Source organism: Polypterus senegalus, chromosome 11, assembly GCF_016835505.1.
Source record: "Polypterus senegalus isolate Bchr_013 chromosome 11, ASM1683550v1, whole genome shotgun sequence".
NCBI classification, from domain to species: domain Eukaryota; kingdom Metazoa; phylum Chordata; class Cladistia; order Polypteriformes; family Polypteridae; genus Polypterus; species Polypterus senegalus.
In genome coordinates this window covers 151,513,689-151,538,107 of record NC_053164.1, presented here as the reverse complement: position 1 = coordinate 151,538,107, position 24,419 = coordinate 151,513,689, and the positions used below count along the sequence as shown (strand labels likewise).

The 24,419-nt window shown below is 37.9% G+C and overlaps 1 protein-coding gene across 2 annotated transcripts in view; it reads left to right on the top strand.

The window, feature by feature from the left end:
* si:ch211-102c2.8 (trichohyalin) overlaps positions 1-24,419 on the top strand; it is an 83,455-nt gene that overhangs the window by 14,237 nt on the left and 44,799 nt on the right. Inside the window, exons 3-10 of one of the 2 annotated variants that reach the window (XM_039769909.1) lie at positions 142-208; positions 1,399-1,567; positions 5,399-5,491; positions 8,449-8,561; positions 9,004-9,139; positions 12,146-12,316; positions 13,416-13,526; positions 24,063-24,344. In XM_039769909.1, coding sequence (XP_039625843.1) covers positions 142-208; positions 1,399-1,567; positions 5,399-5,491; positions 8,449-8,561; positions 9,004-9,139; positions 12,146-12,316; positions 13,416-13,526; positions 24,063-24,344 — 1,142 coding nt within the window. The remainder of the gene's footprint in view (positions 1-141; positions 209-1,398; positions 1,568-5,398; positions 5,492-8,448; positions 8,562-9,003; positions 9,140-12,145; positions 12,317-13,415; positions 13,527-24,062; positions 24,345-24,419) is intronic. The other variant, XM_039769910.1, reaches the window with a different exon arrangement.

Genomic DNA, 24,419 nt, shown 5'->3' with positions numbered 1-24,419 from the left:
TTGATTTAAAGCTTATATTTGCATGAATGCAGTATAATTATCTTTTTTACTTATTATATAAGTTTTGCTCATGTTTATATTGAACAGTGTTTTATTTATATTCATGGTATAAAATTGACAAAAATGTTTCGTCATTTAAAGGTGCAGTAAATTGCAGTGGCAGTTTGACCAGTCAATGGGCTCAAAGTCCTATGAGGGAAACGTCAAGGTAAGCATACTTATGTCTAAAATAGATTGCTTTTTGAAATCTTGCTCAGTTTTATGATGTATTTTGCTCTGTAGAGGTTGTGTTATTAAGCTTTTTTATATGTACTGTATAGTGTAACAGATTGCCTTGGATAGGTAGACATTGTCAGGGGCAGAAAGACGCACAGACTGGTCAATAATAGATACCGGACATGTTCTTCACACTGGTAACTAGAGAAACTGTCAAAGTGCCCTCCACCAAGGGGTAGTATAAGACATTTTGAAAAGGAAGTTACTACAAGAAAGAGGCAATGAGGAATTAGCAGTAGGCCAGGGGAATCACCCAACCCAAATGGTGACAGCAGTCATTCCATCTGGGAGTATATATGTTTTCCAACTGCATATTATGGAAGGAAGATAGTATAGGAATTGCATGATATTTAGTTATGAAATGGGTCCCAAGGATGCTTGAATATTTAGGGCTGCCAGAGGGAGCTCTGGGAGACCAGCTTCAGAGCAAGCTGAGGGTATTCCTAAACCTGGGCAACTTTAGAGATGATAGTATCTGTTTAACTTTTCAGCTCTGCAGTAATTGGTGCTCAGTTTAATTCAGTCTAGTTTGCTTACACTATAGCTCTTGTCCGTTTATGACAAATCCTCATCAGTTTTTGATATCATTGTTTGAAGAGCGAGGAAAGAATAGTTAGCAAAACTTTCACTCTTTCCAGTAAATCTGTATGATATTTGTGGTACATTCAGGGTAGTGTGATTTTTAAAACACTTGTATGTCACATTGCACTTGCCTGTTTCTCAAATTCGAGCTCAGATTTTTTTGCTACATCTACGCAGTATACTTGTGTAAAACCTTACATTTCGCTCAAAGACTAGTGTCAGTTGTACAAAACTAACAACAGACATTAAAAACAATACCAAGAATTAAAAGCAACATCAAATGATAGCTATAAGACAAACTGATGAAGACTGCATTCACAGTCTTGGCTTACCTTCAATTCTGAGTGTTCTCCTTACAACAAATTAAACAGTTATAGTGGACAGGCAATGAGCCTTGCACCAGTTTTCTATATTTGATCACAGACAGTTGCATATCATAAGGATCTCTCTTGATATAATACTGTACATTATAACTAGTAAAAAAAGATGTTGCCTTTCAGTCATAATACTACAGTTAAGTCCCCTTGTCAATCATTTTAGGTATGATTGTTCAGAAAAGACAATGACAGATGATGAAGGTGATGATATGTCTGTGAAAAACAGCTGCACATTGAGGATTCATAGCCCAACAAGGTGGAGCAAGAGCCAAATGCAAACTAATCAGCTGTGCCAAAATGAAGATTTACAAAATGTTACTCAGGCAAAGCAAGTAAGTGCTTAACAAAAATTGCAGAACTGTGGGATACAACTTGTTGTCTAGATTAGAAGTTATTTTTGCTGTGTACTTTTATGTACATTAATGTATATAGCATATTCTCATACAAAAATGATAACTCAAGGTGCCTTACAAGGTTTAAAATAGAAATAATTATAATTTGCAAAGAAAATAAATAAACAAAGGTTAAATAAACAGTACAAACAAACACATTATTATAAATGAAAATGAAATACATGGGATTGTGCTTAACTTAGATTGCTGTTAACTGTGCTCAGTTTTTATGTCTCTCATAGTTATAACTGTAAAAGTCAGAGTTAAATACAGTGGTCAAATGGGCAAGGAGAAGAGGAAAACAAAAACTCCAGCTGACAAGATGCCAGAAAAGATAAATCTGTAGGAGTTGTGGTCCCAAGGGGCTGCATCTTCCAAACTTCCAGCACAACAGGCTCGGACACAAGTTCTAGTGAAGTCATGAGATTTATTATGTGAAACTCTTATAAGTAATAGCTTCACACACCACAACCACAACTCTGCTTCTCAGTCTCCTTCTTCTCCGCTCCTCTCGGAAGCTTTGTCCTCCTCCTCCTGACTCTGCCTCTCTGAGTTGAGGCAGGCTAATCCTTTTATCCAAAATTCTGAAGTACTTCCTGAAACCTGAGACTGTGGTTTCGGAGTACTTCCAGGTGAGGCTGGACCCCACCAAAGCAGGGCTTGCTTGTCCCCTCAGTGCCCCCTGGCAGCACCAATGGAACCCAATAGGGCTGAACTCCAGTTCCCAACGTGCCCTGTGGGAATCCATGGTGGTACCATAACCCAGGAGGGCTGCCACCTAGCATGGCAAGACAATGGCCTGCACAAATTGTCTTACCCTGATACTTCAATGCCATGGGCATCCTGGCCAGGTTAGTATCTTATTACTGCTCTGGCTGGGATGCCAGTTCTCACCTGGCACCCCTCACAGGTTTCAAAGGCCAAATGACCACAAAACCCTACTGGGTCCTATACATTACATACATGTGGTAAAGGTTTTTTTTAATTATTGTTATAAAGCACAATCCCAGAAGATCAGATACTGCAAGTTTCATTAGTAATTGGAGCATCCTCATCCCTTCCAGCATCAGAGGTGACTGCATAGTACTTTAATTGAGTGGCAGTGGCCTTATCAGCACATGCAATATTACGTTATTTTCAGAAAACCCTTAGATGGAAAAAAATTATAAAAATATGTCCAAAAGTGATGCTTAAGGTTAATTTGTCAGGATGTGGGAACTAAAATGGGAAACTGCACAGCAAGAGGAAATGTTTGCATAAGCTAGTGAAATGTGGCTAGTGGAGAGTTACATTTAAAAAATTTTCCACTGGTTTATTAACTAATTATTGGACAGCACCTGGGTCAGTTCTTAGCATCGCTGCCCCGACATGTTCTCCTAATTGGTAACTCACAGCGATTGAGAGTTAGTTTGCCTTGCAGTAGACTACTCATGTGTCTAGGGATAATTCTCATCTTACACACGATATTATTAGGATCCACATACTGTAGCTTTTCATTACACTGAACATAAAAAACAGAAAAACTATAAACAATACAGAAATGCAATATTTTGTGCACGGTATCTCACCATTTTAGTGTTTCAAAGCTAACTGGAAAGGTATTCCACTTTATAGTATTACTCTGTTACCTTAGCATAGACACGGGAACTGTCTTGTCTGAAACTCTTCCTCCACCATATTTGTTCTATTTATTCTTAGTTCTAGCCATACTTTCAAGTCAAAGTCACAGTTCTGGGTGATGACCAGTAATTCTTTTTTTTTTGCAAAATGTAAACAAATATTATTTTAATATTGGACATTTAACCATAATTTTGAGTTAACCCAGCTGTAATCATTTATTTATTTACTTTTAGCTCTAAATCTGAGTGCTATTGTTAGATTAACAGTACTTTAATTGTGAGTCTTTTATGTTGCAGTGATGATATCAGTTTTGCTAACAAGAATGTTGCTTGACTCTGTGCTAAAGAATACTTTTTTATTAGATCAGCCAATTATTTCACTTCAGTGATTCCATGTGAATGACAAGCTTTAGCAGGTGCTGAAGGCAAATCTGATCTGATTCTCCTTTCATGCACAAAATTATTTTTTTGAAGTGTAATTTTAATTTACCCATACTTACAAAATAAACTGCTCAAAAAAATTAAAGGAACACTTTGAAAACACATCAGATCTCAATGGGAAAAAGAAATCCTCCTGGATATCTATACTGATATAGACTGGGTAATGTGTTAGGAACGAAAGGATGCCACATCGTTTGATGGAAATGAAAATGATCAACCTACAGAGCCCTGAATTCAAAGACGCCCCAAAAATCAGAGTGAAAAAATTATGTGGCAGGCTAGTCCATTTTGCCAAAATTTAATTGCAGCAACTCAAAATTATACGCAGCACTTTGTATGGCCCCTGTGTTCTTGTATACATGCCTGGCAACATTGGTGCATGCTTCTAATGAGATGACAGATGGTGTTGTGGGGGATCTCCTCCCAGATCTGGACCAGGGCATCACTGAGCTCCTGGACAGTCTGAGGTGCAACCTGGTGGCATTTGATGGGCCAAAACATAATGTCCCAGAGGTGTTCTATTGGATTTAGGTCAGGAAAGTGTGGTGGCCAGTCAATGGTATCAATTCCTTCATCCTCCAGGAACTGCTTGCATACTCTCACCACATGAGGCCAGGAATTGTCGTGCACCAGGAGCCACTGTACCAGCATAGGGTCTGACAATGGGTCCAAGGATTTCATCCTGATACCTAATGGCAGCCAAGGTGCCTTTGTCAAGCCTGTAGCGGTCTGTGTGACCCTCCATGGATATGCCTCCCCAGACAATCATTAACCCACCACCAAACTGCTCATGCTGAATGATGTTACAGGCAGCATAATGTTCTCCATGGCTTCTCCAGATCCTTTCACTTCTGTCACGTGCTCAGGGTGAACCTGCTCTCATCTGTAAAAAGCACAGGGCACCAGTGGTGCATCTGCCAATTCTGGTATTCTATGGCGAATGCCAATCGAGCTGCATGCTGCTGGGCAGTGAGCTCAGGGCACATTAGGGGACATGGGGCCCTTGGGTCACCCTCATGAAGTCTTTCTGGTTGTTTGGTCAGAGACATTCACACCAGTCATTTTGTAGGGCTCTGGCAGTGCTCATCCTGTTCCTCCTTGCCCAAAGGAGCAGATACTGGTCCTGCTGATGGGTTATGGACTTTCTATGGCCCTCTCCAGCTCTCCTAGAGTAACTGCTTGTCTCCTAGAATCTCCTCCATGCCCTTGAGACTGTGCAGGGAGACACAGCAAACCTTCTGGCAATGACACATATTGATGTGCCATCCTGGAGAAGTTGGACTACCTGTGCAACCTCTGTAGGGTCCAGGTATCGCCTCATGCTACCAGTAGTGACACTGACTGTAGCCAAATGCAAAACTAGTGAAGAAACAGTCAGAAAAGATGAGGAGGGAAAAATGTCAGTGGCCTCCACCTGTTAAACCATTCCTGTTTTGGGGTCATCTCATTGTTGCCCCTCTAGTGCATCTGTTGTTAATTTCATTAACACCACAGCAGCTGAAACTGATTAACAACCCCCTCTGCTACTTAACTGACCAGATTAATATCCTATAAGTTTCATTGACTTCATGCTATACTCTGATTAAAAAGTGTTCCTTTAATTCTTTTGAGCAGTATATTTAACTCAGCTGTTCAATATTAGATATTCAGTACTATTTTCTGTAAACTGTATTAAGTGTCTTATACACATTTATTAATATCTAATCGACAGGATCTTACTGTGATGGAAGACAGTCTGTTACAGAAGAAATACGAGTTACGAGATGCTGATAAAGCATTGAGCAGTGTTCTTCAGTTGAGAAAGGTCTGACAGAAAATAAGATTAATTTCTTTACTCTATTTGACAAATCTCCATATTTGGTCTCCAGAAAATTAATGTTGAACAATCAGTTTTGACTGCCCATGTTTTTTTATATTTTATAAACAAAATTATAATTTTGCTGGGATTAAATTATTTTCTACCTTTACTGGTATACTGTATACATATTTAAAGTAAATAGATTATTTTTGAAAAGTAATATTGCCATAAAGACATTTTATATATCTATGCATTTATTATCAATTCCAATTAATCAAGTTCAGAGTTATTGTGAGCCAGTCTTTAAGTAGGTAGCCTCTCCACTTCCAGTCAAATGTACTTTTAGGATATGAGAGGAAATAGAGTACCAGTAGCTAAACCGCTGTGGTGCCTATTAAAAATGTATAAAACAATTTTTACAATAATTAAAATGATAACTTCTAAGTTTTAAACTATTACGTATTTACTCGTATTTACAAATTTGTTTTTTGGAGTAGTAGGTACTAATCTTTTGAGATTTTATTCATTTGTAGAGTGCATGAGTATGTTTGTGTGCTTTTGTTATAGGGAAGAAAAATTGTGGCCACTCATAAATAAGGGTCATACATAGTTTTGGGGAGAGCACATAATATCTGAGAGTGCAATATTGTGTTGCTTCCTGGCAGCCCTAGCCATCACTATACAGCAGACCATTTAAAGAGTTAGGTACACATAAGCCACTGCCTTTATTTCCAAATGCAAATTTCACTCTTTCCCATTTTCACAAAGTCTAGATCTCACCAAAACACAAATAGTCAAAACACAAATAGTCAATTGTGTTTTGAAAACACTACCCCTTTGTTGCAGGTATGCATTACTCACAGTGAAAATGCTACCAAGCTTTTTGTAAAACGTCTATTGATAAACCGTCCAGGATTGGCTCTCCACCATTGGCCTCACCTTATTAAACACATTTATCAGGTTACACTTTACCCAGCAGCATTTAGAAGCCAAAAGTAAATAAACATTATGCAATTTTACCAAAGTAAATGCATTTACTTAATACTTTTAGTGTTACAGAATAAAAAATAAAATAATTTAGAACATTTTCATAAAAAATTTTGACCAGATATACCTTTAATTTATTTATCTTTATATTCTGTATAGGTAATATCTTAAAATATAACCTAAACATTGCAATGTATGTTTATAAACAAAGGTCAATGATTAAAAAAAGGGAAACCGCTTACCCTGTTAGCTGTGTATCAGTCTCCATTTAAGTATAAAAATGGCCATTTCTTGATAATATTTAATGCAATTATATTTCTGCTGGTTTTTGATTCATTTACAAATACTGCAACCACTAAATCATCAATTGCTTTAATTCCTAAATAAAAATTAATTTGTACCATTGACAAGATAAAAATTGAACATAAATGGACATACATTTTTGAGATATAAGCATATAATACACTGTAAGTATAATTCTGTTTGGTTTAGTATGTATCTGTTGGATAACAAGCAATATGTTTTACTTGTAGAATCCTAGTAGGAAACAAAGTTCTTCCAGACTCTTTAAAAGAAGAGATTATTAAGCCCACTTAGACCAAATTATATTTTAATCAGAATATTCTAAGAACTGGGAGCACAGTGCCCTGATACACTGTCCAACTTGCCTCAAAAAAAGTTTTCCAAAAGAGAACATTTATATACAATACAGTACAATACAATTAATTTTTTGTATAGCCCAAAATCACACAAGAAGTGCCGCAATGGGCTTTAACAGGCCCTGCATCTTTACAGCCCCCAGCCTTGACTCTCTAAGAAGACAAGAAAAAACTCACAAAAAAACCCTTGTAGGGAAAAAAATGGAAGAAACCTTGGAAAAGTCTGTTCAAAGAGAGACCCCTTTCCAGGTCGGTTGGGCATGCAGTGGGTGTCAAAAAGAAGGGGGTCAATACAATACAGTACAATACACAGAACAGAACAAATCCTCAATACGGTATAAAGATAAACATTTTAGAAGTACGGAGTAGAATTTAACAGTAGATGATATCACATAATATGATTTGGATTTGTTTAAAGTCCTGGAGACCTCATCCATTAAGCTTCCTCCCCCATTTGGCCATTCAACAGCTGAAATAGCGCTAATCCAATGAAAGGACCCCTCTTTCCCACGATTCCTGCGATCCTCCATTAGGGATGACTTTACCTTAGGCTGGCAAAACAACTTGGCAGGTCGGCCGTGGCACCAAGTGCCACATTTGAGTGCCGAGAAGAGAAACAGAATAGGTGAGGGTTAGTATCCAATTATAACTATCATGTTACTTATGTTTTAGTGCTAATGACTAACAATAGAGATGCAGTCTGTACAGTTAATCAGCAGCTCTAGTCAGGATACGCTAAACTGAAATAGTGAATCTTCAGCTGGGATTTAAAAGCTGAGACTGAAGGGGCATCTCTTATAGTAGCAGGCAGACCATTCCACAGTTTAGGGGCCCTGTAACTAAAAGCTCAACCTCCCCACTGTTATTTTATTAATCCTTGGAATCCTAAGCAGACCGGCATCTTGAGATCTTAATGTGCGCTCAGGTTTGTAAGTCATGATAAGTTCAGACAAGTAAGCCGGACCAGAGTAAAACAATTTGTCTAGATAAACAAGCTATTTTGTTTATCTAAATTTCTTATTGGTGCATCATCAGAGTATAGTCTTCCATTATAAATATTCTGAACAGTTTTTTAGTGGCTGCATTGGAAATATTTAATAAATAATTGTTTACAAAAAAAAAGTTCACCATGTTAATTAATGGTATTGAGAATGAAAAGGATTCTAGAATGATCTAGGGTGTATTGGATGCTTACTATGAATATGCAATGAAACAGAACGTTTATGTCTGCAAGAATTTCAAAAAAATGTAAAGTGGTTAAAAAGTGGTAGTTCAACATACATAATTTATAAATTTTAATAATATGTTTTTCTTCAGTATGCTGTCCAGGAGTTGGATTCTGTGAAAACAGCCATCGAGAGGAGTAAAAAAGAGGCAAGAATTCTTGAATCACAGTTGAGAGAAAGTAAAAGCCAAGTAGAAGAAACAAGGTATTTAATGTAAAGTGGTTAGTGTAATGCATTATTTGACTTTAGTGATGAGATGTATGTGTAAGAAAAACTGCATGTATAGTATATGTTTATGTCTGTTTTTTTTTCTTGAATTCCCATTCTTGATCAAACCCCTTCACCACCTTGCAATAGAATTGTTTAGCATCAGAAAGCACAAGCAAATAAGTATTACTGATATAGTTCTAGCAATAACCACTGGTTAAATGAAACTTGAACAACGAGGCTGGCAGACAAAAGGAGTACACAACAAGTGTGTTCCTTCAGATTTTTCTAAAAACTCAGCCCTCTCCAGTGATTGGCTGGGCTTACTGTGATTTAGAGTCTTTCAGAGAGAAAAGCAAATGTAGCAATTTGTAGCCATTTTCACACTAGAATGTCAGCAGAGGCACAACTGAATAATTTGACGATACATTTTCCAAAGAACAGAGCTGGTGTTCCTGGAATACAGACGGGACACATATCTAAAAGAGGTACAGGCTCTAGAAGAAGAACTGAAACTGCTCAGAAGAAAGTGTTCAGCTGCCCAGAAAAGCCAAATGGGTACCCATCAATATGAAGTGAGTATTTTTATGTGCATTTCCTTTATAAAGCAATGACAATTATTTATTTATTTTGAGCCTGAGCTTTCAAATATGTTTTAGCGTCTTCGCACTTAATATTACATTTAATATATGGTAAATATTATAATAATTTACTTTTTATTTTTGGATTTTGCATAGTTCAATAAAGAAGAAGAAATAATAATTACTCATGAGGCATATTATTTGTTAACTTTATCATTATGCAAAATAAAAGCAACACTTTATCCTTAACCTCTTTAGACTGAACTTGTAACAAGGAAGGGGCAAAAACCTCAAATTGTTTTAAGTTTCTTTACTTGTGCCCTAAATATAATTTGAATTTACAAATAACTATTTTTGTTCATAGGTTTAATTTCTGAGAAAAGATTATTATTTAGGAGGTAGATGGGGTGATGACACACAATTATATCTTTTTGGAGCATCAGCCTCTCATTTTTCCCTCTGATACATAATTAGGTTTTTTAGTTCTCAGAGCATCTGAGTTTTGTTGTTGAGTTATTGTCATAGTCAAAATTGCTTAATGTGCTGAAAGAGTTTACCAGCAAAGAACAACACTGTCACTGAGTTTGTGAGTTTCTGTGAATGTGTGTATTCATATGCATGTCCCTCTTGTGGTAGACAACATGGATCTACTGTAATTTGTTTATCAGACAAAGACTGTTCCACAAGGCTAATTCTAACCTGGACAAAGAAAATAGCACTGTGAAGGTTATGTTTTTTGATTTCTCCAGTGCCTTCAGTATCATCCAGCCATCCCTGTTAAGGGGTAAACTCAGATATGCAGTTGAATAAGCCTTTGGTTTTCTGAATAATGGACTATCTGTTGAGCAGACTGAAATTTGTGAGACTTAAGGACTCGGATATGAATGTGAGAAACACTGGAGCACCACAAGAAACAGTCCTGTCTCCTTTTCTCTTCACTCTGTACACCTCAACTTCTGGGCCAAATCCTAAATGATGGCAGCCCATTCTTGCATAATCAGTGCTTGCAGTTTGTCAGAATTTGTGGGTTTTTGTTTGACCACCCACCTCTTCAGGTCTGACTACAATTTCTCAGTGGGATTAAAGTCTGAGGAGTTTCCTGGCCATGGACCCAAAATTTCGATGTTTTGTTCCCCAAGCCACTTAGTTATCAATTTTACCTTATGGCAAGGTGCTCCATCACACTGGAAAAGGCATTGTTCATCACCAAACTGTTCTTGGATCGTTGGGAGAAGTTGCCCTCGGTGGATTTTTTGGTACCAGAAAACTTTGTGAAAACCAATACTTGTGTCATTCTCAAAACCTTTGGCTACAAATGTACTTTCAGGCAATTAATTATTCAGCAGAAGCGTGTCAAGAAACGCTGCTGGGGCTCCTTTATATCAATAGCAATACCCCTGCATAATGCTTCACTGTAATTTTCTTCCATTTTAGTAATTCTGGTATATGTTCAGAACATAGTGTGAGTATGTATGATTATCTATCTATCTATCTATCTATCTATCTATCTATCTATCTATCTATCTATCTATCATACATGTTGGGGCACTGTTGCACCCATGTAAGGCTGGTTTTGGTGCTAAGCAGTGTGGTGCATGATGTGACTACCAAAGTATCTACTAGTGAAAAAAGATAATTCAGGAAATGAATGGATGAATGATTGAATGCCATTGTTGTCTTTACCAATGTATTGTCGTTATAGCCTACTGTAAAATGATTAGTATTTGTCTCTAGTTCTACTTTGAAGAAACATAAAACAAAAATGAATGTTCTAAAATGACATAGTAGATACAAATTACTAAAAGAAATAGTATAGTGATAGTAAAGAAAATATCACTAAAACCTGCATAAAATAAAAATAATAAAAACTATAACATATAAATAATTTTTTTTACATTTGCTTTGCTAAATTGGCCCCAGTGTGTTCACACTATGATGGACTGGCATCCTGTCCATGATTTGCCTTCATCATTGCCTTGTATCTGATGCTTTCTGAAATAGACCCTGCTCAGCATAAGTGGGTTTGGAAAATGGGTGGATATAAACAGGCAACATTTATTACAGTAAACATGTGGTGATCACACAACACAAGTAAATGAGCTATTGACAGTCAGTAAAATTTAATTGACAGTATGTGTGCTTACATAATGAAGTCTAAGTCAAGTCACTGGTCAAGCAAACAACTGTCAGCAAATTAAGTTTAATGACCCAGTGGTAAAAAACTATTTCTGAATATGCTGGTATGACAATGAATGCTATAGTATCATTTTGTATGGGGTATGTGATGATGTAAAATGCTTTCTTTATGATTTATATGGTGTATCATATATATCTCAGCTTGAATTATATCAAAATAGTGACACATTGTTTTCACAGTGACAGTGCTTACACAAGAACACATACTGCATTGTTCATTATGGGACTTTTATTGTTCTACAAATGGACAAATAGGGGTTTGCTCTTTGTTAGTCCTTAGATACAGCGTCTAATACAAGGTTACTCTGTAAGCAAGAGGCCTGCTAAAACTGGATGAAACCATTAAGTTGTAGTAACACATCACTAGAAACTTTGCGGTTTGCTTTGTAGTTGTTGGTGTTTCTTTTATGGATAGTGCAATGTGTGGCAAAAGATTCAATTTTTAAATATTCAGTAAAAGGTGGGAGGTTGGCATTGTACACTGATGTCTAAGGAAATGTAAAAATCCATATAGAGTAGTCACTTTAGACTCCAGTTTGTGAGACAAAATGTGAAGTGTATATACCAGTTTACAATACCTAAACTGTACTGCAGTTAGCATAGTGTGAACATCACAAAATTATTCTGGCAGTGTGAACTGCTTTCGTCATAAAACTAACTATCAAAAACAAAAGGTAATTTGACGAGTGCCTTTAATTGGTTTATTTCTTGCAGCCAATTGTCGTGTAACCTTCATTAAATGAGTTATTGTACTGTATAGTGGTGCTTCTGGCTTGTATGTCATTGACTTTGTTATTAATGCAGGCAACAGCTTTCAGCCCAGAATGGAAAGAATCTAAGTTCTGTGGCCGGCAAAATGAAGTCAAGCAGACAATGCTTGAGATGCAAGAGTTGGAGCGCCAGCTGAACAATGCCAAGAGTGATCTTTTTGCTGAGCAACGCCGCTCCCGTGAAAAAATTGACCTACTACAAGAGGTAAAGCTTACACCAAAATATGTTGGAATACAAAACATGTTACAACTGTTAAAAATAAAATACCAATTCAGTAAATGTATGTTGTGCTTTCATTTACTGTTACTTAAAATAAAGGATTGTGGGATTGTGCTGTTCTGAAATGTTCATATTTCTGTATACTGAACACTAACTGATGCTTGTGCCTAACATATTTGAACACTATGACTATATCATATGATCACCATATGTATCATATAACCAATCATATGGTTAGACAGCATCTCTGTTAAAAATATTTCCTTTGAGATGTGTGCAGTTTACATGTTCTCTTTTTTTCCTGCATAGTTTTCTTTTTTTATCCAAAAAAATTTACAAATTGGGTTATTAGATGACTTTAAATTGATCTTGTGTGTGTGCAAGTGTGCCCTTTAATGAAATGATCATTAGTTCAGAGCTACTTTCTGTCTTATGGAGTATGTTTTAGGGATGGGGTTAATGGGTTGTCACAGAGTACAGTGAAATTCTTACCATGCAACATATTGGTACTCTTATCGGTACTCTGGTACTGATACTGTTTTTTGTCATGATTAGTGAGTATAAATTACTTTAAAGCTTCTGTCTTCTTTAACTGAAAAATCTCAGATCACATTTCACATCACGGCAGCATAACAAATGTACAGTATTAGTAAATGAAACACATTGTACATACATATAAAATATTAAATAGCAAGTTTTGAATTTTTGAAGTCAAATCAAAGCTGAGAAATGCCTGTCCTAAGGAAAACTGGGCCACAAGCTAAGAGAATCAGATCAGCAACAGGCTAATGGATATCTTTTTAACTGGGCAGTAGAAGTGATTTAATACTATTGACTTTGCTACCATCCTAACTTGAAGACTCATTCAGCCACCTTGTATTACATAAAATATGGCAGACCTTTGGAGCCCCAGAACAAAGTGATTAAGTAAAGAGATCGATGAAAGAATGTTACAGTCAATGTGACTGTTGCATAAAATTATATCACTACTTATGAAATTAGAAAGTTGACTTTTCTTTTTTTTAATATATTCATATATGTTGTTTTGTAAGGCACTCAGTAATGTGGTTCATTGTTTAAATAGCAATTGGAGGAGTGTCAGATTCAGCTTGAAGAACGAGTAGCTGAGGTTTCTGCTCTGCAAGAGGAAAACTGCAGAATGCAGACAAAACAGCAGCAAGAGAAGCAGACACAGGTTAGTTTGTCTTACCTTATTTTTCTTTAGTGGAAACACATAAGATAAGTGTACTGCTGCTCAAATTAAATTTATCTTTTGTTTTCTCTTGACTCTTGATTTTACTGATTATAAGTACCATAGGAAACTACCATCATCGGTGCTGATAGTGGTTTGTCATCATACATTCTACATGGGTATATTGCTATTTTTATCTCTACAATATTCACATCATATATGTGACAAAAGATGTACCAGTAAAACATACTGTGTATAACAACAGTTTGAATGTAACTAATAATACAATTTACATGAATGTGCTATATTTAAGGAATTCTAAAACCCTTTATGTGCCCAGTACCAGATGCAGGAATTTTGTTGTCTCACAGATTGGTGCAACTCAGCCCATGTAGTGGTATTCAGCAATGTTATTACAATGATTCAAATGTGATTTGTTCCAAGTTCATTTCAAATTGCTACAAATCGTGATGCTGTATTGGCACAAAACTCTAAAATTAGATATGATTCATTAAATGGATTTGAATAAATGTTTACCAACAAGAAACTAGAAGTTACTATTACTTTTACTCACCCAAACATTGTGTCCTCAGTTGTTTTCTTCCTACTGTCTTCTGAACAAATTAAGTGACTCGTCATGCATTATAGAAAAAAATATATATCGCTGTTTTATCATGGCTTGCCCATAGAGCATATTCTGCCTTTTCTTATCATGCACACGAACAAAATGGTACAAAAAGTGCATAACACTGAATGTTGGTTGATATTGTGAGCTTGCAATGTATGATGCCCATGCAGAAGGACAATGGCACTGTCTTTTTAGAATAATGTAAGGCACTGTTCATATACATTTGGTGAACACCTGTGCCAACTGGTAGTATCTCAGCTGTTTAATAGCCCATTTGATCCCTGGAGCCTTACTCTCTAGTATTGCATACATGGTCTTTCCAGCTCAGGGACAATACAGGGTGGTCAACACCATTGATACCTTGGCTTAGTACACCATCCAACTCTGTTTCTGAAGTATAAATCTGGAGAAAAAACTGGTAAAGAGAAATCAAGATAAATAAGGACTAATACTGACATAAAGGCTGGCCTCATCTGGTGGATCCAAATGAATAGCATTTGGAGTCAGGTTTCAAATCAAATTAGTCAAGGGAGCTGCTCTCCCAGAGAAACGAGTCAAAAACCAACAGTAGTACCCCGCAAGCCCTAGTAAAGCTTGTAACTGCCACTTGGAAACAACCTTAATGGGCTGTGGCCAGGCAACTCCTCCACCCAGCATTTTTTCAGATTAATTTGAAGTCCAGCTTCACAAAGTGAGTACAGGACTGTCATCCTGTACATCACCCATTCCTTCCAGGTGCTGTAGTAGATGACAATATCATCTAGGTAGGCAGAACTATAGGTATTATGGGATCTTTGGTCTTTATCAAGTAGGCATTGGAAGGTTGCCAGTGCCCTGTGTAAACCAAATAAGAGGACATGAAAATGCTAATGCCTGCTAAAGATGCTAAACATATTTTGTTTTCCTTGGGGGATTCTGTTAAGAGATTTTGCAAATACTGTACCCTTATGTCATATCCAGTGTGGTTAGCAAGAATGCTTTACCCAAATGACTGAGGAGTTCATCTACTAGCAGTATGTGGTATGCTTTAAAACGAGAGCCTTAGTTAAGCTGATAGAAATCATTGCAAAAGAGCCAACTTCCATCAGGCTTTGGTATTAACACATTTGAACTAGACCAGGGATTAAATGTTTTCTCTATAGCATTTAAGTCTAGCATTCTTTTAACTTTGACCTCCATCTCTGCTTTCTTTGTCTTTGGCAGTTGGTAGGAGCACTCTCTAACAATTACCCCAGGCTCACTAATAATGTCATGTGCAATCAATGTGATTTGATGGGTTTCTCATCCACTATATTTTTAACTGACAGTGTGGTACTTTTAAGCTCCTTCCTCTTGACTTATGTTAAATTGTCACTAAAATTTAATTTTCAGTGAGTCACAATAAAGGACCAAGTGAAGTTAGAGTTGGGAGATAGCTCCCTGTCCTTCCACAACATTAATACATTTACATGGTAGACACACTTTTGTGGTCTACTGAGTTGGCTGTTTTACTAAGTAATCTACAAGCCCTTTGCATTGTTTTAATTTATAGCAGGCATTTCAAACACGCGGCCCGCATGACAGATCCTAGTTATCACTAAACTTGTACAAAATGATTACTATCATTTGTGATTGAATCATTCTGCATCTTCAGCATTATTTATTGACTTTTCTTACTTCTGCCTTCTGACAAAAGCACGTTTTCCCATGGCATTACGGTACCGGAAACATCATCTGCTAGTATAGTTGCAGCCGTGAAGTTGCAACTTAAGTGCTAGGCTGTGATCTCGGCCCACTACTGAGCCGCGAGAGAACTGCCAGCAACGGGGACTCACTCAGTGAAGGGCTACAGCAAAAAGGCTACCCCCTTCACTGAGGACATTTTTCAGAACGCTAGGCAGACGGGGCTTTGCAGTGGCACAGAGAGAGGAGAGGCCGCGGTGAGAGAGTATTACAACAAAGTATTTTTATGTTTCTGGCAGTTTCTCCATATGACACGAGTCCACAGAAATCTCGTTACTACGAAGTACATTCAGCAGCAGATACTTTCATTACAACGAAGTGACCATGAAATGCTTAATTGAATCATCCACAGAGCAGTTAGTTCTGTGGTCACAGCTCAGTTGTGTACATTTGCTCAATGATCCCCAAACAGAAACATTGTAAAAAATGTTCTTTCTTCGAACATTCCTTGTACTGTTTTTTTGCTGTTTATGTTTTGTGTGGTTGTAAGTGATACCTTTTCCTTATTGCTCGTCAACATTTGAAAAACATCCATTGGAATTTAACTCATTGTCACCTTCTATAGAAACAGCATACTTGCTATATGCAAAAAAGAAGAAAAATCTCGGGTTGCAAACGTATGCGAACTGCTGCATTTGAAGACGCCAAAAAAGCCGTTTTTATGTGATTGCAGTGATGCTTGTTCAAGAAACATTCCAATTAATGCGGAACTCTTTCAAGAAAATATGAGGTTTTTAAACTCTCTTGGGACCCGTACAAACAATCTCACACGTGGCAATAGCGCTTCGGGATGCACTTCAGCGTGTCGTTCCCGTTGGGTGGGGTGGATCACAGATTCCAAAAGAGTTCAGAAACCTCATAATATGAAGAAGAAGAAGAAAAGGATAACTGTGCTGACCACAACCTGCTTCCACATTCAGATAATGTTCGCGTTGAATTCCTCCTGCCCAATTGCACGGCAGTGCTTCAGCCATTCGATTTGGGCATCATTTGCACCCTGAAAGTGTATTATCGCAAGGAAATGCTGAGAAAAATTCTAGTCAGCATAACTTGTAGATAGGAGAAGATTAAACTAACGCAAAAGAAGCTATTGAAGCTGCTTCCATTTCCAACATCCTATCTTTGTGATGCACGTTTTCTGCAGTGACAGCAACCAAAATGAGATTACGGAGTAGACTGAACATAAGCAACACACTTCGCGTGTCACTGTCTTCCATCCTCCCCAGATGGGATCGTCTGGTTGCAGGAAAACAAGCTCAGGGCTCTCACTGATTCTGCATTATGGTAAGCTGTATAATTTCTATTACTATGTTATAACTTAACAATAATAGAAATGTAATGTAAATTGTGTATAAAACTGCCCTACGAACCCTCCTATAATCACCCCACAAACTCCAACCTCCAACAACCCATCCGTCCTTGGAAAAATTTGCTTCCAGTAAAGCGGTCCTTGGTGTCAAAAAGGTTGCGGACCACTGGCCTACACTACTGGCTGGGCTGCTGAGACTGGCCACTGGACAGAACTGACCATCACGAGTAGTAATAGCTTGCATATTTTCACTTTTTTTTTTGCTATAGTTTTATGTAATTTTGTGCTAGTATTGTAACAAACAGTTAGTGCAGACTACAGCTGAAGATCTCAAGTGGACGTGAGAAGTTGGGGAGTTGTTTATTAACAGATTTTTGTGATTTTGAGTTTGTATAATTAGTGTAGGTCAGTGGGATTTTTGCATATTGGCTTATTTTACAATATTAACTTTGTAAAACTTAGTAAAGTAAAATTTGAATTTTAGAGGATTTGTTTTCCAACATGTATTACTGAGCAATGAATTCAGTGAGCGTTTTCGCAATTTCAGTTCACATGAAGAGGACTTTGTGCTGTTTACGTCACCATATTCTTACAGCGTTGAGAATGCGCCTGAGAATATCCAAATGGAATTGATTGAACTGCAGTCAGATTCTATTCTGATGGCAAAATACAACGAAGTTGGTGTGCCAGGCTTGTATGCTTACCTGTCCCCCTCGTATGTGCAGATCCATAAGTTGGCATCGAGAGTATTGTCTATGTTTGGAAGCACTTACCTTTGTGAGCAATTGTTTTCGTTAATGAAAGCTACCAAAACACCCTTCGCTCAAGACCTTTCATCCCTCATAAAAGTTGCAGCTGCAAAATATTTCAAGCCTGATATTGACGAATTGGTTACTAACAAGAGATGCCAAGTGTTGGGACAAAAGAAATAGATCTCACACTGTAAGACTCCTATATAAGCAATGAATATAATATAATGAATATAATATAATAATATCAGGACTTAGCTAAGAGGCTAAGACTCTAATTGCACACTGTTGTACAGAGATTGTATGGAAATAAATTGCTTTTCTTTAAACTTTAAACTTTAAGTGTTACATTTTTTAAAGTTTTCAGTATTGGAAAGAAAGCTACAGTAACTTTGTATAATAGTATAATAGTATTTGTTACAGTGCGGCCCGCTGACGCACATATGGCAGTCGAAGCGGCCCACCAATGATAGTGAGTTTGACATGCCAGATTTATAGAGTCTTTGGCAATAGCCTAACAATTGTTGTATAATTGAGTTTGCATAGCTTGTGCAGGCCCTTAATGTTCTTTTAGAAAAGATTGGATTTTGACATCTCAATTGTGTAACTGCTTGATTTATTCTAATATATTCACGGAGGGAAGGGTCTTTTCCTCCTACCACTCCATACAGCAGTTAAAAAAAACACATAGAGGCTTGCAGGACTTTCCGGTATGCAAAAAGGACAAGATCCCGGTCTCCCACGTATTCACTAACCACTTTCTGCGACATCTGTTTAAGGATTTAAATGAACCTACACAACCAAACCATCAGTTTGACCATGATACACTGTGTTTTTTAAGTGTTTTCTTTTGAGTATCTTGGCAACTTCACTGAATGTATCCAAGGTAAAGGGTGTTCCATGGTCAGTAAAGATTTTTTAAAGAATGTTAAGCCATGCAAAACTCCTACAAGTTCCTGTGTAATGTTCATAGAGTTGGCCGGTGTCGATGGGAACGCCACGGGATATCAGGAGGCATAATCTACAAGGAACAGAATCTATTCAAGTATTTTAGCCATGAGTTCAAGCAGCCTGATGTTGTCAACGCTGATACACTCAAAAATGGGCAGTAAAATCAGAGACTGATTCTTTTGAGTGCTTTTTCAGTTCTGCAATGGGCAACTAAGAGGTGGGAGTGTGCTATCTTGGAAACCTCCAAAGTGCAACTGAGTCATAGGACCTGGCATGATCTCCGTAGGTGGCACCTCCTCCTGTTATGTCTCATTGGAGGGTTTTGATGTAGATTCCAGGTGATCGTCAGCATCATACTATGTAGGAGCATTCCATTCCAGAGCCAGGGCAGTGTTTTCAACAGGTACAAGTTGTGCTTTTTCGACAGATCAGTTCTGCCCCAGAATAACTGAATGTGGACTGCAAATTACAGATTTCTCCTAAGTATTTAATTATGTAGGAGGCAGACCTATACCAATGGGTTTCCCTGTAGATACAGGTAAGACTGGTCTTTCCAGAGGTCCATTGTTGCAGAGAAAGATAATGGCAAGGGACAATAGAATTATTGCTGCTGGGAGTGTGAGAGGTTTGGTGACTGTCATATTGCAATACTTCAAACCTTTGGTCCATCCATATTCCGTAGGCAATTCCAGTCGAGTGCAGTGTGGCACGAAGTGTCCTAGTTCCACACACTTGTAACAATGTATGGGAGGAGGAAACATTTCCAGTTTCAAGGCATATTTTGTTTTCAGCATTCCAGGGCTTCAAGCAGGCTGTGCATATTCTTCCAACTTTGCCTTTGGACCTATTGGATGAGAGTCTCAGGCAATGATCTCAACTATTTTCTCAGCAATGTTTCCCCCCCAGCTCTACCCAACAGGCTAGCTTACACTATAGGTTGTATGTCTGGGCACATGATTGTCACTCTTTTTGAATTTCCACTCCCTACATGTCCATGCTTGTTGTTCAGCCATTACACTGTACCTTGCAGGCACCTTTGTCTTTAGCTGATCATAGTTAGAGAAGGCCTGCTCATCTACTGTAGTTTAAACTAAGCCTTTTGAGCTTCTGCCATCAGAAAAGAGGCAGTAACGTGAGTCCAGTCTGATGTGACCAGTGGTGTGTAACTGCTGTCCTTTCAAAGATGAGCAAAAAGATTTCAATATTGACTTTTGGACATAATGGCATTAGCACTTGGGAGGGGCCAAGAGCCCTTTCTACTCAGACTGCCTCCTGAGCTGTCCTTTTTTCCTCCACTTCACCAAATGAGTTCCCTGATTAGCAACTTGTACTTTAAGGGTCTGTAGCTGTTCTGTGAGAGCTCAAACTACTGTGATGAGGTTGATGTATTCAATCACCTTCCATTACAAATCCTGCCGACTACTCCACTGTAAATAAAAAGACACAACACCGATACATAGTTAGAGTATCAGCCAGCTTTCACAAGACATCTTTGCAGACAGGAGTCCATAAGTTAGACTGCAGAATGGAACTGGAAGTGGATCCTCAACTTTTGGAGCCTCTGATCTGCAGATGAAAAAGGTGAAGATGTCAATAACTGCACCTCTCTTTGACCCGAGTTGGAATTACTGTCACTTCAGCAGCTCATATTTATTCAGTAATTGTAGAAACTCTTCAGGTCAAGTTATACAGGTATTAGTGCTTAATAAATCTGTGGACCCTCTGATAGCCTGAAAATCAAAATTGGATGGTGGTTAAAGAGAAAAAGAAATTCTATAGTAGAAAAAAGTACTCATTGCCCACTCTGCATTTGCAATAATATATTATAACAGTGTACATAGAGTTGTTTATAGGCAGGAGTAGATGGCAGCTGTCTGTCACAGGCTGGATGGGGTGAGATATGTGTGTGGCAGCAGGTTGGGTATGACTAGACGTTTGACTGGCAGCAAATCACTGGTAAGGTAGGAAAACAAATCTTTTAAATAAGAAGAGTCTGACAAAGAGAGCAGAGACAGCCTTAGAAAACGAATAAATCAGAACCCCACTGAGGCATTAGTGTATCTTGTTTCCGGTTTGTATCCATTTTAGATTAGATTCCAGTGACCTTTAAAAATGGAAAATTTTGTTAGCCTACCATTGTGTAATTTGACTGTATTTTGTTGTTCAATAAAAAATCTGTTATTTGGATGAACCTGTGGTAGCACTACTGAGAGTACTTCAGTTCCCAACAGTTAGCAGAAGTAGGCAGGGACTGACAGAAGTACAGCATGCACTTCAAGAGTGTTAATATTAAGAGGGACATGAGAGTCAAAATTAAGCTAAAATGGTCTTTGACAGTTGCTTGTGAGTGCAAATACTGTATGTCATGAAAAGTAACTTTTTTGCCTAATGCAGGTGTGGGTTTTATTTGAACCTTTTACTAAAGTGAATTTCACACACTCCTTACACGTATGGGGAAAAGTGCCATAATGTATAATGTCAGTCTTGGTTTTGATTAACCTGTGTCAGAAGGAGAGTGGGTAGATGATGTACATCATGCAATGGGTTGGATAATCTCTTAGTGAATTAACATTTTTATCTATAACTGTAGAGTATATCTACAGAAGGATGGTGGTAACCAATAATTTTAAAAGTGGTACACTGCACTCTCTGCAACTGCTTCCTGTATTTGGTATTAACCTGTGATGTATGAAGTTAAAGCTCTTTTATTAACTGACCTGAAGAATATGGTCATTGAAGCTTTTTAAAGTCTCAGAAAAAGCAGTCTTTGGCAGATTTTCTTAGCAGTGACTTATGTGTTGTTCACCTCAAAATTTTACATACTGGTGATTGTGATGTCCAGGGGCCTCATGTATAACGGCGTGCGTAGAACTCACACTATAACATTGCGTAAGCACAAAAGCCGAAATGTGCTTACGCACAGAAAAATCCAGATGCAGGAATCTGTGCGTACTCCAACTTCCACATTCTTCCGCTAGATAAATCCCGATCAGCGTGAAAACTAACGCTCGTGCGCGCTTTATGTAACGCCCCAACTCCTCCCAGAATTACGCCTCTTTGAATATGCAAATGAATATAAGTCGCCCTTAAACTCAGCCTTCTGTGAAAAGACAATGGGAAAAGCACAGGGGAAAATATAAGAATTTCAGCGAATACCAAGTGGAGGCAAAGGAAAAACATACTATTTGTTCAAATAAACCGTGGTATAATCAACAAAAGGAAGTTGATCGAGTGACATAGCGTGTTGGAGAAACTTGAAAGCTCACGTTCACAAAATCGCACAGTGCCGGAAATAAAAAGAAGTCACATATCAAAGATGCCTTGAAAAGCCGAGTTGTAGCCCACTGTCTGAGTGTCATATGAAAGCTTATTAGGGTACAGAGAAAAAAAGGCACACAGTAGGGAAAAAGCACGAAATGTCAACTTCAATCTCGACATTTCCACTTTAATCATGTAGTTTATTTTGTCATTAAAGTAGAACATCATAAACTTCATCTAAAAATCATTTAATTAACCAGTTTCTCAAATCACATCATAATTTAAGTAGCACATTAAATGCTTTGTTTTGTATTTGATCTTCTATGTGCCTATGTGTGTGAATCACTACTTGCTTCTTAAACCGGCTCTCTTCTTCCACCTGGACACAGAATCCATTACATTCGTGATATTACAGCTCTCTGAATAACTAAAATACTGAGATGTATACGTGATATCCTTTTCATGATGATAGGAGTTAAAGCACGTTATTAAACATGTGTTTCACTTCGATGAAATAATTTATTGCAGCAGTACTCAGCGGCGGCTCTAGGCTTGTGGTGGCACTGGGCAGAGGAAGAATCAGTGGCTCCTTCGCCCGCCAATGTCAGTAAGGTAGCTTATGCACGGTGGATGGCCACGTCCGTTGCAGACCCTGCATAGCCGCCTCGTCCTCATGACACAAGCATTTAACTTTTGCTGAAATTTGTCACTGCGTTTTTAGCTGTGTTGTTATTTTCTCTTTCTGTTTTATATTCAATATATATTGGCGTAGCCGTCACTGTAGTCAGTGCTTTTCTTTCCCCAAGTAACCGATCGCCATACAATCAGCTCTGTAACAGAAGTTAAGCCATCTGTAAGCTTAGCGCTGATTCTTCAAAACGTTTAAGGAACATTGAAATATCTTCGTAGTACATGTTTAATTATTCTATCCTTAACGACACTCCCAGTGAAGAATATAGATTATTTAAATGAAGTTAAAGTTTTATCTATATAATTTAATAAACCTATTTTGCTGCATTTCACCTTAAAAATGATATCGTAATCATATGTAAATACGCGCTTTATAAAGTGGCTCAGGTTGTGCGATATTATAACTATAGTGCAAGTTTACAGTGGGGTGATTGTACTTATAAGTACAAACAGTTCTACAAGGTGCAATTGATTGAGTGCATTTAAAGTTCTTGGGATGAAACTGTTTCTGAACCGCGAGGTCTGTACAGGAAAGGCTTTAAAACGTTTTGCAGTGGCTGAGATCTGGGAACTGTATACCGATAATTCTCTTTCCGATCAGCTGCTGCTGTGATTCACACTCAGATACAGTGATATAAATACTCCGAGTGGTGCAGTGAGAGTAATATGGAAAAAGATGATCCACTGTGGCAACTCCTAACGGGAGGAGCTGAAAGAAGAAGAAGAAGAAGAAGGAGAAGTGAGAGTAACAACACTAAAGCAGTTATGGTATTTGGAATACTATGGCTATTCCCTGGACCATTATATTGTTACAAGTTAATTACAATCAGATGCGTTACACTAATAAACAATATGCGGTTAGTTTCAGTGTATTTATAAAGCCACGTCAGGAAAATAATGAGTTACCACACAGGAACAGTACCATTGCTTTGACGTGGGGTGCCGCCAGTCTGCAAAACCGAGCGGAGAACTTGTGAACGACAAGGCATGAGGTACCGTGGAAAAGTGTGTGGCTTTACACCAAGTGTAGGTTTTATACATCGTGATTTGAACATGGAAAAGTTTTTACGCAACATTTCTGTGCGTACGCACCATTTATACATGAGGCCCCGGGAATTTCAAATTATCTGAAATCTGCCATTGCTTTATTGATATATAAAATGGGAATGATGCCTCAAGCGAAGCTTGGTTTTGATCTTCTGTTCTCTATTTTGTTTGCTACTTTTCTATAGAAGACAACTGAGCATATAAGTGCCCTGGAAAGCAAGAATGAACATTCCCTTAGTAGCCAGGATCAAGATAAACAGTTTCAATTTCAACTGGATGAGCGTGATAGTAAGATTGCTGGCCTGGAGAAGATTTTATCAGAAAAGGAACTTAAAATGCTCAAACTACGGGAAAACCTATCAGCCATGCAGACTGATCAGGAGACCCTGAAGGCTGCCACTGAGAAAATTAAACAGGATTATGAGAAACAGCTCCAGCAACTTCAGCATGATAAAGACAATGAGAAGGTATTCCTAATAAACTCCTTAATATTTCAGAATTTAGAAAATCTGGTTGGCTCTGCTGATCACTGCCCAGTTGGC